Genomic DNA, 13,866 nt, shown 5'->3' with positions numbered 1-13,866 from the left:
TCAGGCAGGTTCAAGCCATTCCCCTTGGCCTGTCCCTACAGGCCCTTGTCCCAAGCCCCTCTCCAGGTTCCCTGCAGCCCCTTTAGGCACTGGAGCTGCTCTAAGGTCTCCCCTTAAGAAGCCTTCTCCAGGCTGAACCAGCCCAGCTCTCTTCAATACGTTCTCTCTTCAAGGCATTGATTCTTGCTCCATCACTTTCTGCCTTCATTTGCTAGACTAAACAACCATTCCCTGAACATTCCTGGAGTCCTTCCCTGCGTTCCTTCAGTCCAAGTACATTTCTCTTGATCCATTCTCACATAATCCCTCTCTTTTCCAATGTTAACAGTATTTTGCCATGTCGTGCCACGGCAAAGGCTTTCCATCACTCCAGAAGTATGAAGATAACTGTGTCGAGTCCTATATTAAGGCACTCTCTAATCCTGCATGAGGACTAAACTCCCTGTTTTGGTGGTACCAAGATGTGCACTGGGGATCCGAGATGCCCACAGCATGATGGTGGGCTCCACTTGTGGGTTGCAGGAAGGACCAGGGAGGTCGATGCTATTCAAGTCAAGCCCTTGAGACCTCACCCTACCAACCCAAGGCCAACTTCCAAGCTGTAACAGCAGAGCATAGACTCACAGAATCAACCAGGTTGGAAAAGACCTTTAAGATCCTCAAGCCCAACCATTCACCAGCACTGCCAAGGCTACCACTGACCCATGACACTGAGGGCCTCGTCTACATGGGGTGTGAACACTGCTGGCATCTCCTTGTCTCTTGAACCTTGAGGAAACAGGTATGTTCTTTGGTAGCTCCGTAACTGCCCTGAGGAGCGCTGGTTTCTGCTTGTGCTGTTTCCTGTACCAACCTTCAGCACTGCTTTGCTTCAGAAGCTGACCCCTTCCGACCTCCTCCGTCCTGCAGCACACAGGCCCTGCCTGCCCCACTCCTGCTGACGTCAGCCGGAGCTGCAGGGTCAGATCCCTGGAGCTGCTCTGGAAACCTACCCCCAGCTGCAGCTGACTCGACAGCCGCGAAGCTGAATGTTCTCAGGAGGATTGCGGGCCGAGCCGCTGCGCTGTGTGCGGAGCCGTTCCTCCTCTGCGCCTTTGCTGGACGTTCTCCAGGGATTCCAGGCCTGCGCTTCGGGTAAATATTTATCCCTTGTTATTGGAAGCAAAGGACGAGAGCCCCACCACACTGCTCGGCATCTCCGACGGGTCGCAAGGTGCTGGAGGCTTTCAGTGCCGTAAATAGACGTTAGCAGTGGAAGCGGTGACACCCACACGGTGGCTGCTGGCTGCGAGGCAAGTGCATGAGCAGCATCTGCGGTGGGGAGGGAAATCCGGGTGTTCATGTGTGTGGGCCATGGGCCCCACAAAGGCCAGGAGCAGGGAAGGCGATGTTTGGAATATTGCGTCCAGTTCTGGGCCCCTCTGTTCAAGAAGGACAGGGAATTGCTTGAAGGAGTCCAGCGCAGAGCCACAAAGATGATTAAGGGAGTGGAACATCTCCCTTATGAGGAGAGGCTGAGGGAGCTGGGTCTCTTTAGCTTGGAGAAGAGGAGACTGAGGGGTGACCTCATCAATGTTTACAAATATGTGAAGGGTAGGTGTCAGGATGATGGAGCTAGGCTTTTTTCAGTGATATCCAGTGATAGGACAAGGGGCAATGGGTGTAAACTGGAGCATAGGAAGTTCCACGTTAACATCAGGAAGAACTTCTTTACTGTAAGAGTGACAGAGCACTGGAACAGGCTGCCCAGGGGGGTTGTGGAGTCTCCTACACTGGAGATATTCAAGGCCCGCCTGGACAAGTTCCTGTGTGATGTACTGTAGGTTACCCTGCTCTTGCAGGGGGGTTGGACTAGATGATCTTTTTAGGTCCCTTCCAACCCTTGGGATTCTGTGATTCTGTGATTCTGTGATGTTGCGGCACTGATGTTTGCTGCTGCCGTAGATACCTGCTGTGCTTTGGGACATGGAAGATCCATGGCATGAGGTGAAGTGACCTGGCACAGGGTTTCCCACTGGATGGGAATTCCATAGTATCAGCTTGTTAATGGGATGATATTTTTACATTCCTGGAGGGGTTGGTGGCTTGTGTTTTGCAAACCCATCTGTTTCGACACTCATTTTCCAAACCTTGCACCACAGCAAAGCGGAATCACCGCTATTTAAAACCAGAGCGTGAACGTTTTCTGGTTGGAAGTGGTTGAAGGAGGGCTGCAGTTTGGGTTGATGAAGGGCTGAAGCTGGCACATTTTGGGTGCACGTGTGGTGTTTGTCAAATCTGGGCTTTTCACAGGGAAAAACCCCAGACGCACTGGGAGGCTGCTACCTCCTGGTAGGAAGTTATTGACCAGCCCTGACAGCCCCTGAGGGGGCATTGCTCCAGATGCATCTCCTCAAGGCTCATCATAGAATGGTTTGGGTTGGAAAGGACCTCAAGATCATCCAGTTCCAACCCCCTGCCATGGGCAGGGACACCTCACACTAAACCATCCCACCCAAGGCTCTGTCCAACCTGGCCTTGAACACCGCCATCTCTCATGGGGCTCAGTTACATTACTTCCTTTTTTGCCACTAACTCTGTTCTCCAAGCCAATGCTCATCCAGAGTCTATAACCTGGGTTCTTGGTACAAACTCTGCTCCTGTTTTCTCCCAGGCACTTCATGTTTTGTCCCTGGTGTAATGTCCACTGGGTACATGGACACAACAGAGGCAAGGTTTCTGGCTGACCTGGATTTACCAGGACAGAGCTGCTCCGTACCTCCTGTAGGTTTGCATAACCACCCACTGACCTTGCCACTGAAGTCCTTCATCTGCAGAGAACTTGTGTTACCATCGTTAATACACCATGGGGTGAAAAACACCCCTTCTGCTCTAACAGGATCATGTAGTGGTGTTGGCCTGACCTCAGCTGGGCACAGTCAGGCACCAACACCTGCAATTCAGTGTAAGCATCAACTGTTACAAACCAGATGTGCGGCACCAGCACCCAGCCTCTTGGCTGGATTAGGGGCCATTCATTCGGGACTGCCTGTTTCCTAAAGATCATATCAAATGGTGAGTGGAAGCAAAGAATTAAGGTGGTTTGGGCACCTGAAATTCATGGTATGAGGCACAAAAGGAATAAATAAACTTCTAATTTTGCATTATAACAAGAAAAGTAAAGCTCTTTGTTTAACGCTTGATCTCACTGCACTTCCAGCTCCCTGAATGATGCTCTTTCCCTGGTTCTGGCTAACCCCAGCTCTGCCCACTGCTGCTGCTGCGCTTCTTACTAGAACCTGCCCGAGGGGAGACTGAGCTGAGCTCTTAGGCACAAGCTCTTCCCTGGGACAGTGCTGAGGCGCTGGCACAGGGTGCCCAGAGAAGCTGTGGCTGCCCCATCCCTGGCAGTGCTCAAGGCCAGGTTGGACACAGAGGCTTGGAGCAAGCTGCTCCAGTGGAAGGGGTCCCTGCCCGGGGCAGGGGTTGGAGCTGGAGGAGCTTTGAGGTCCCTTCCAGCACAAACCATCCCATGATTAACCTGCACCATGCGGTGGTGTTCAGGGAGGGACTCCAGCTGATGCAGAGACCTTTCCCTTGAGGATGGCCGCACTTCCGAAGTCCCTCTGTGGGCCACATGCAGTGGCTTTGCTGAACTCAGGTTTCCTCTGGGTTATGTTTTGGGCAATCCTGTCCCTACAGCACCAGCTGCAGGCATCAGGCTCAATAAACCAAGAAACCTAAGAGAAAATCCCATCAAGGACTCAAGCCCCCCTCAAATGGGAGCAATCCTCAGGGTTCCGCTTCCAAAGCATTGCTGTGAGGTAACACATTAGGGAGCATTACATGAAAATCAAGTAGAGCTTTGCAGCTTTCTGTGGTCTAAACCTAATCTGTCTGTAGAGCACTAGGAAAGAGGAGCCAAGGGAGGAGGGAAGTGACTGTTAGCAGCCGTGGTTATTTCTGCCTGCCATCTGTGTCACTGTGCAGCCTCTCATGTTGATGTGGGAACTTCAAAGCAACAGCAGGAATTGGACACGAGACCTTTTCACTCCAAACCCTCTGACAACTTGCCCGACTTGAGCCAAATGAGCTCTTGCTTTGCTGGTTCCTCTGGTTGTGGCTGTTGCTGTTGTGGTGCTCTGAGGAGCCCTGCTGCCAGCCAGTCAGATGAGCTGGGCTGAGCTGGTGCGAGAGAGATGCAGGCCTTGCATTATGGTTTTGTGTGTGCCAAGGGATGGTCCTGACAAATGGGACCCAGGGAGCAGATAGTTAAAGGCAGTTTAAAGGCAGGTCTCCCTCCTCCTCTTGGCTCTTCTCCCCACTACGGATAAATCATGGCAGAACTCACTCTGTCTGCAAATGATCTTGTTTGGGAAAGCCAGCCCTGATAGTGGCCTGTCACTGGTGCAGAGGGAGAGGTCACATTGCTTTGTGGTGACTTCAGCAGACAGGAGGTGACAGTGATGCCCTAGAACAGCAATAAAGACTAACAGCCAAGCAGCACTCATGCTCTAAATGCTCTTGCAGTTGATGGAATGAAAAACAACCCTAAGAAACCACCAAGAGAAACCCACTGCTGAGATGGGGACACAGACACTGCTGCACTGGCTCATCCTGGTACTGAGGAAAGCAGAGGCTTCAGAGGGGAATCACCACAGAGCAGGATGCTCAGAGAGGAGAAGTCATTAGATCTTTGCATTGAGTTTGTGATTGCTCTGAGGACTCAAAGGAATGAAAATGCATTCTCTTGGTGTAAGACTTGCCCATTCCATCCCAATGCAGGTCAGCACTGGCACTTTGGTTACAGGCTCACTCTGCCATCCATATCCACAAAGGGCTCCACTGAAATCAGAAGCATCTCCTGAATTACAGGAAATGTCAAAAAGGAAAGTATCTGCTTTAATTCATCTGCATCCAAAGGTGATGTCTGATGCTGACTGCATAGTTTAGGCACACTTGGAAACTCAAACTGACTGGGAAGAGGGGAAAGTGAGGCAGGAACATGCTCTGGCGTGTGGGTATGATCAGGCAAGGGAGAAAAAGCATTGCAGCTAGGAAGGAGATAGGTGGGAAGGTGGGATGAAATGGTAGAGGGTGACTAAACCACCAGTTAACCCCTCAGTTCCTCCTGGCATCACCAAGTGTACTTGGTATTCCCAAGCAAGTATGTTCAGAGAGCAATACCAGCTCAAGTGCCAGGTTAAGCACTCCCATACCGGCCTGGCTAAGTGCAAACACGAGGTTAAGGCACCTTCTCTTCTCCAAGACATAAGACTGTGTCTATAATTAAGGCTTCCCTAATGAAACCCATGAGGAATGAGTTCAGGCCATGCTGAAGCAGACTCTCTTACCAAACCATGGGAATCTCCATTGCTGAAGTGAACATAAACTACTCTAATTCATTGTTCCCTCTTAGTTGGTGTCTGATTCAAGTTATCCTCACGGAGAAAAGCAGTCATTAATTCCTTCATCCTCTGCTTAGGGGGATTGGGGGTAGATTAGAGGCATGGCCTGGGCAGTAAATCCCCACTACGTGCATCCAAGTGTCTCCTAAATGTTTTCCTAAATGCTGCTGGAATTAACTTCCCTCATTTGAAGGAATTTGAGTTCAAGCACTGAACCAGCTCCTGCTGGTTAGTTCTTGGTGGGTTGTCTTTGCTCCAGAGCTGTAACACTTGCTCTTCTCCATGCCTTTTGTATAGGACTGGATTAGAGTGAAAGTCCTTTGTTAGCAGCTTAACCACTCCATCCCTAAGCTCATTTGTACCCTGGGGATGAAAACTGAGCCATACCCAGCGACAAGCTGCTGGGTTGGGGTCTGAAGGAAAGCCTGCTGGAACCAGTGATCTGCTTGCCCAGCTTTGAGCAGCCTATTGCCTGAAGTGCCTACTTATGGACTAGAGCTGCTGCTGCTCTACTTAAAGGGTAAAGGCAGGAGTATCCTGAGAGCAATTCACGTGTTAGGCAAGCTGGCCTGTGTGCTGGAGAGGCTCATCTCTCTCCTTTGAAGAGACATGAAGCCCAGATCATAAGTGCCTCTGTGCTCAGCTTGAGTTAAATGGACTGAATTGCCACCATTACTGCCTAAACTGGTGGCAGGATCCCAGCCTAATGTACTGGTCTGATTTGCTGCTGTGGATACGACATCCTGCTCTGAGGGTGACACTGCCTGGAAAACCCCATCTTGCAAAGGTACCAAAGAGAGCCAAAGAGCCCCTACCCTCCCTCCCTCCAATTCCTCCTAATTTCTACCTTACTTTTCTGCCTGTTTTGGTCTTTCTCCTGACTTTGCTTATTCTGCATTTCCTTCCTGGTAGAAACCTTTTTCCTTGTGTGAAACCTGGAGCATCGCTACACAACCACATCTCTTCTTCCTCCTCTCTATTGAGTTCACAGGCCTTTCCAACAAGAGCCATCGCACCCTTTGTATCTAGACACTGCCTTGCAGTTACCACATGTATAACTCCAAGTGTAGCATTCGCACATCTTGTACTGGGAAGAGAATCCCACATGCAGCTGACCTTCAAACTACTGACCACGAGGTGGGCCTCTAAAGCTTTGCAAGTGGTCCGTAAGGGACCACACTGACCTCAAGCTATTACAGCTGTGATTAGCCCAGAGGCAGAGATAAATTCATCCCAGTATCCTTTCTGAAGTTATCCCTTTCCAGGAATAGTTTCGGTTTGTGCCCCAACTAATACACATCATCAACCAGACTCAGCAATCCAGTTTTCTGTCCACATTGTCCTGTTTGACTTTCCCTTTTGTCCCCATCCACTGCAGGGCAGCTCTTTGGGATGCACAGATTTAGATGACCTCAGGGATCCATATCACTGCTATCAATCTGCTATCCTATATTAGTGAACATTTCTGGATAGTTATCCGGTGCGATGCTGTTCTGGCCACAGCAAATGAAGTTGTGGACCTGTACTATGGCTGAGTGCATTAATGGGATTACGAACACACCATGGGAGCGGGGTCAGGAACTCACCTTCCGCCTCAGGCAAGCCAGTGCAGTCTCTGCTAGTTGAGAGTGTCCCCACTGTCCTTGTCCTTGCAATCCTCAGGCTGGTCCCCTTCCCTGGGCTGTGATTTTGCTGTGTCCTGCTCAGAGTCAACAGTCTTGTCAGAGCTGGCTTTCCCTGGGGGCAAAGGCTCTTTGTGTTCAGTGCCTTCAGCATCTTCACCTCCTTTCAGTGCAACTGCCTGCCCCTGCAGGGCAGTGTCTGCGGTCACTTCCTCCCCTCTTTCTCTCACCAGCTCTCGTTGACCTGCATCCAGTCTGTCTCCTGCCGTGTCCACCTTTCCCCCGTGGCTGTTTGCAGAGCCCTCAGTGGACTCCTGTTCTGAAGCTGCGCTTTTCTCTAAGGCAGCTGCATCTACATTCACTGCCACAGGCAAGGACAAGGTCTCCTCACTGCCATGCCTGGTGGCCTGCACGGTGCTTGGAAGGCTGCTCAGTGAAGCAGTGCTGTCAGTGCTATCCTGGGGGATGTCAGCAGGGTCAGGCTTCCCACCGGCATCTTCCCCAGCCCCTTCATTACTTGGCTTGGGCCCTGGCTCCGAGTCTCCTGTGCTGGCCACAGACACCTCCACACTGGAGCCCTTTGCCCCTCTGCGCTCCTCCTTGCGACCACTGTGGGCAGAATGGACCTTTCCACCTTTGAGCCTTTGGGATGAGGAGGCCCCATGATCCTGGGGGTTTGGTTGTTTGACCTCCTCCAGCTCAGCTGTGCAGTTCTCTTCCACTCCCTCCTCACCTCTGCTCTTCCGCTTCTCCACACCAAGGCTCTTCTGAGGAAAGAAGGAGATATTTAGTTCAGCTTAGTCAAATACCAGGATATGGCATTCCTTGTCTATGACAGTTCTCAAAATGTGAGGAAATGCTGGCAGGGGCCATTAAAGGACATAAAAGGATGCAGGTGGAGAAGTGTTCTGGTACCAGAACAAGTGGGGTTTGTTGTCCTGATAGAAGGTCAATGCAAGAAGTGAAGTTGCTCTCACATCACCTGGTGAGTGCTCACAAGGGCACATTTACCCCATCACAGAGGTCTCCCAGCTCTGCCCTGGTTGAGAGCCTCCAAGGGCCGTGATAGGGCATGTTCTGAGAGAACCCAGCAGCCAGCCTTGATCTCCTGAGCTCACCTGGCTGTCGAGGTCATCCTTCACAAACGACATGTCCTCTCCTTCTTTTGCATCCCATCTGTCAAGGAAATAAATGAATTCAAGAATTCAGAATTTAGGCCTTCAAGTTATAGAATCACAGAATGGTTTGGGTTGGAGGGACCTTAAAGCCCATCCAGCACCAACCCCTGCCATGGGGGTCTAGTGATGCCTCACACCAGACCGTGTTGCTCCAAGCCCCTGTGTCCAACCTGGCCTTGAGCACTGCCAAGGATGGGGCAGCCACAGCTTCTCTGGGCACCCTTTGCCAGCGCCTCAGCACCCTCACAGGGAAGAGCTTCTGCCTTATCTCCAACCTGAGCTTCCCCTATTTCAGTTTGAACCCATCACCCCTTGTCCTATCACTCCAGTCCCTAATGAAGAGCCCCTCCCCAGCATCCTTGTAGCCCCCTTCAGACACTGAAGCTGCTCTGAGGTCTCCACGCAGCTTCTCTTCTCCAGGCTGAACAGCTCCAATGTTCTCAGCCTGGCTCCACACAGGAGCTGCTCCAGCTCCTGAGCATCCTCGTGGCCTCCTCTGGACTTGCTCCAACAGCTCCATGTCCTTCTTATGCTGAACACCAGAACTGCACCCAGTGCTGCAAGTGGAGTCTCACCAGAGCAGAGGGGCAGGATCACCTCCTTTGAGCTGCTACTCGCATTCTGCTATGGCAAAGCCACTCTCCCTGCCTGATCCTGAGGAGGAATTCCTACCAGGGCCATGCATTCCTTGTCTGAGCCCCTTGACCAGACAATGAGAGATAAAGGCAGCAGACAAACTGGTCCAGTTCCTTTTGGCACCTGCTACAGCACTCAGCCCTTCCAGACGCTCATCTGAGACCACTAAATCTTAATGAACTGGTTGTTATAGTCCTAAATGTAATGAAAACATAAAATCCAATTGCCAGAACAGACAGGGGCTGTTAGACTAATAAGATATGTATAAATTTGTTTATGCTGATGTCTGCCACAGTCTCATCCTGCCGCCTGACAGTGCCCAAGTGTCCCACATCTCCACGGCAGCAGACAGAGGCACACAGCGAAGGATAAAATGGCTTTGGACTAAGCAGCTTGGGAGACTGGAGACACGGACATGTGCAAGCAGACTGCAAGGATGCCACAGGATCAGCCTGAAGCTCTCTGCCCCTCTCAGCGTCACTGGCAGATGCTTAGGTTAGAGTTTGGAAAGAGGGCAAATGCACTTAATGCCTCCCAGTACTCCCCCAGCTTCCAGAAACATGCAGCTCTGGGATTTCCTGAGCCTCAGATGGTCTCTCTGTGTTGAGTCATGCTTAGGAGACAACCTCTTCCAAGGATTTGTGCAAGTGCATTTTGACCCCAAATACACTTGCAGCAGCTACAACATCCTGTGCCACAGCTTAATGAAAGGCTGGGATGAACTGCCTGCTTTTGCTTGTTTGTATTTGCTAACGTGGATATAGATCTGAATGTGCCCATGCAGTGCTAGTGGGCAGGGAGGGATCTCAGTAACCCTTAGTTCTTGTACGTGTGCCTGGTGAGTGATATCACACACAAACATGCAGATAATACACACATTCCTCCCTGCCCCATACTCTTAAAACACATGTGCAAAGGTGTGTGAGGTCTCATTCTTCTCTGCTGTTCTTACCAGCCTCTTCACATGGCAAATCTGGATCAAGACACAAGACGCACATCGAGGTGACTGCAGGCAAGCATTTCCAGAGGCAAGTGTGTTACAGTGACCCCCTGTGCCCTTGTGGAAGTTGTGTGGGAATCACATCACAGGCTCCACCACACCATCACACTAAGCTGCTCCACACTGTCTTTTCATCCTGCACTGTCCTTAGGGCCGAAGTGAATTGCATTTATAAGCACCTCGAAGCTCTCAGAGCCAGAGGGTGAAGCAGCTTGGAGCAGTCCTACAGGGCTTGGAGACAGACCCAGCACCAAACCACAGCCAGGGGGTCTTGTCCTGAATACACACGAGCTCCCTGCCACTCATTGTCCAGCTCAAACCACAAAAGGGACCCTTTTTTAGAAGCAGTCCCCACCACTGGTGTTCTGTTTTCCATGGTGCCCTGTAGAGATTCTGAACATCAGCCCGTAGGGACAGAGCTCATCATAGAGTCAAGCATGTCAAATTCCAGCACGGGCTGCCCTGGTGGTCAGCTCCCCTCTGCACTCAGCACTGATGCTGGTGGGACCAACGACTGCTCTCCCTGGATGGATATCTAAAGAGAGGAATTACAGGTTTCTGCCTCCCCCTGCTCCATCTGCTCTAGCACTGCATGGCTCCTGCAGAGCCAGCCCAGAACAGACCACCCACACAGGCCTAAAGATAGCCCACACTAGCTAGACAGCAGTTCTGAAACACTCAGCATCTCCATCCCATCATTACCATGAACACACCAGTGTTATTAATCACTATGAGGCAATGAAAACGCTCAGTGTGCTCCCTAGCATGGCCAGTGCTATCCATCACAGATACACATATGGGAGCTTGGCTCCAAATTCTTTATGGGCAAGATGCTGCTGGAAGTCACCACCAGATGCTCCAAAGGGCTCTTAGCACTGCTCTTGAGTTGCTTGGACCTAAATAGGAGAGGAATCTAAGTGATAAAGGGCAGATACAAGTGAAGGTAAGGAACATTCAGCACCCCAAGGACTTCCTGAGCTGCGGTTTGAAATTAGAGGAAAAGCTTCAGGAATGGCTCTTCCCAAAGAGAAGCAGTGGAGCAAAGGATGCTCTTCAGCTCATCAGCTTTTCTTTCCACGTACATTTTATTGGGATGGAGCTGAGGACAGCAGGGGATGGAATGTAACACACAAAGATAACTGGATTATTTGCATGCTGCTGATCCTATTCTTCATTGATTATCAGATTGAAATTTAATTGTTAAAAGGATGATTAACTGAGAGGGCTCAGGAAGGCACAAGACACCCCATGTTTATGCTGTAAGTGGATTCCCTGTCTGCAGCACAACCAGCCCAGAGCTATGGCTGCTCAGGTGCATTTCCTCAATGCACAGCCACTGGAAACAAAAGCAACGTAAGATCTTAACACAGTGCCAGGCTCTGCACAGTAGACCTGCTCCAAGAAACCTGGAGAGGGGCTTTGGACAAGGGCCTGGAGGGACAGGCCAAGGGGAATGGCTTGAACCTGCCCGAGGGGAGACTGAGCTGAGCTCTTAGGCAGAAGCTCTTCCCTGGGAGGGTGCTGAGGTGCTGGCACAGGGTGCCCAGAGAAGCTGTGGCTGCCCCATCCCTGGCAGTGCTCAAGGCCAGGTTGGACACAGGGGCTTGGAGCAAGCTGCTCCAGTGGAAGGGGTCCCTGCCCGGGGCAGGGGTTGGAGCTGGAGGAGCTTTAAGCTCCCTTCCAACCCAAACCAGTCTGGGATTCTATGATTCTATTGTCCCGAAGCAGCAGAATCCTGCACACACAGACCCTGCCCAGCACTCTCAGCCAGTAACATCAACCAGCAGCAAACCTCCAGCTAACTCACTTGCAGTGGGAAACACTGTGAGTGCCCATGAAGCACATCCTCGCACATCATAGCTGCACGGTCACAACTGACCTGCGTGGCTGAAGAATGCCAATGTTAAATGCTGCTGGAATGGTTTTATATGGATAAATGAAGAGGCTTGGGTCTGTAATCAAGCCTTCACGCTGCTGTTGCCCACTAAAGGGGATGGCAGTGCTGAGATGCCAATCCCTGTTATTAAACTGTTGGTGTGGCTCCAGGAAGCTGGGAACTGCACTCAAGTTTAATTACAAAGAGCAGCAGGGGAGGGGACCCCTGGGAGGATGCGGCTGAACCTGCGAAACAGGCTTGGTTCTGCTGATATTCTGAAATGAATTCAGGGCAAAGTAGTACATTGCTGTGTGCTGCCCACAGCAGGAGCAGGCCACCTCCTCCTCACCAGCCTGGGATCTTCAAGGACTGTTTAAGAAGGGGCATCTGTACCACAGCATCAATCCTAATTACTATCAGTTCGGCTGAGAACTATCTTTGGAGGCTGCTCCTTTATATCAGCAGTTACTGGAAGTCAGATAAGATTAAGTGTTCAAGGCCAGGTTGGACTGGGACTTGAGCAAACTGCTCTAGAGGAAGGTATCCCTGCTCATGACAGGGGGTTGGAACTGGATGAGCTTTAAGGTCCCTTCCAACACAAAGCAGTCTATGATTCTAAGTCCTTCTAGACATGGTCCCAGCCAACGTGAACTCACACAAACAGCTGCCTGTTCAGATGGAACAATATCATTTCTTGTCTGTCCCTCTTCACAATTCAGCAAGGAATGAGGCCTGGATGTGTGTATCCCAGCCATCAGCTGGGATGTTGCAGTGCTGCCAGCCTCCTTACCTCCTGGCTCTGCCGGTCAGCCTGTCCTTGCCTTTGGCTCGGCTGCTCACTGCAGGTACCACTTTTGGACCAGGATTGCTCGCGTTTGCTCCACCTAGAAGACAGGTTGGAAATGCCATGCAGGAGCAGGCAGAATCAGCTGATGGACCAATGGCCAACATCCTTCTGTGACTGGGAAGTACCTCTGGTGGGACAGCCTCTGAAGCTGTATGCATACAATACATGTATTATCTAAAATAATAAATACAAATTGAGAATTTAGGGGTGTTTCTGCTACAATTTTTATTCCAAATTCCAATTATAACTTTAAACCATTCCTTGGCTAGTCTGCCTTGTGCTGTTCTTGGAAGACTTGTTCCTGTTCTCCCTTGCCACATGGCACAGACCGTACCACACAGCTATGAGGGCAGCCACATGGCGTGTTCCCAAAAGGCACTCCAAGTCCATCAGCATGCCTGGCAAGAACCCTCTCCATGAAGTGCTGACATTCAGTGGGGTGACAGAACCAAGTCCTGTGGTTTACTCACCTCTCCCATCGGGAGGAAAGGATTTGTGCTGGAATTTCCTTGCGTTTCTTCCCCCTGAAAGGACAAAGCAAAGCATGCACAGAAGTGAGCAAGGTTCTGCAATGGACACACAGCACAAAGCCTGACGTTCAGATAGGGTGTCACAAGGGAAAGCTTTGTTCTGCCAGCCCATCTCCTGAGCAACAGGAATCTTGATGGACTTATGCTAGTAAAGAAGCCAGCAGGTGCCACAGGGATCAGAGATGATGTGCTCTGGAATAGGATTGCCTCTCAACCCAGTGTCTGGGAAAGGAGGCAGCGCTGAGCCTCCGCGCTGTGTTGTACAAGGTTACAGAAGCCACTGCTCTCCTTGGGGAGGTAAAAAGCACTAGCACCCAGATGCTCAAATCCCCTCCCCTGAGCACTCTGCAAAGCAGAGAGGGCTGAGACCCCAACACTGCGCTCAGAGGCCCAGAAAGGCAGAGTTTCACAACTGACAGCACGACGGCTGCTGCGGCACTGGGATCGCAGGATCAGCGTTCACTAAGCGTCAGGACAGAGTCTGGGTGTCCCTTGCCAACCTTTCTTATTGCTGGGATTATCCAAGGCTGGCTCCCCATCCTCTTCAAACCTGCAGGTTAAAAACAGGCATTGTCAGACCTGAGCGTTCTCCTCCAGGGTGCAAAGCATGGGCAGGAGACCTCGAGACGACGCAGGCTCCAGCCTCGGCCCTTCTGCAAAAGCCCACTGGCAAATAGAGGTTTAGCAGCAGGAGCTGAAGCTGCATGCACCAACCAGGAGAAAGGAGGCTGTGAGGCAATTCTACCCCAAAGGAGAACCTCCAAAACCTTTACATCAGTACCCAATTGTA

General features: G+C 51.1%; 1 protein-coding gene across 2 annotated transcripts in view; it reads right to left on the bottom strand.

Annotated features, from left to right (window-relative positions):
* Positions 1 to 13,866, bottom strand: part of CCDC9B (coiled-coil domain containing 9B) — a 47,188-nt gene that overhangs the window by 2,647 nt on the left and 30,675 nt on the right. For both annotated transcript variants that reach the window (XM_065683821.1, XM_065683822.1), the window contains 5 exons: positions 13,577 to 13,626; positions 13,017 to 13,070; positions 12,490 to 12,583; positions 8,128 to 8,185; positions 6,974 to 7,776 (listed from right to left, as the gene is read on the bottom strand). In XM_065683821.1, the coding sequence (XP_065539893.1) occupies positions 7,006 to 7,776; positions 8,128 to 8,185; positions 12,490 to 12,583; positions 13,017 to 13,070; positions 13,577 to 13,626 (1,027 nt within the window). In that variant the 3' untranslated portion in view covers positions 6,974 to 7,005. The remainder of the gene's footprint in view (positions 1 to 6,973; positions 7,777 to 8,127; positions 8,186 to 12,489; positions 12,584 to 13,016; positions 13,071 to 13,576; positions 13,627 to 13,866) is intronic.

The sequence above is a fragment of the Lathamus discolor genome, chromosome 6 (assembly GCF_037157495.1).
Source record: "Lathamus discolor isolate bLatDis1 chromosome 6, bLatDis1.hap1, whole genome shotgun sequence".
NCBI classification, from domain to species: Eukaryota; Metazoa; Chordata; class Aves; order Psittaciformes; family Psittacidae; genus Lathamus; species Lathamus discolor.
The sequence above is the reverse complement of the archived record's forward strand: the minus strand, read 5'-3'. Positions and strand labels throughout refer to the sequence as shown.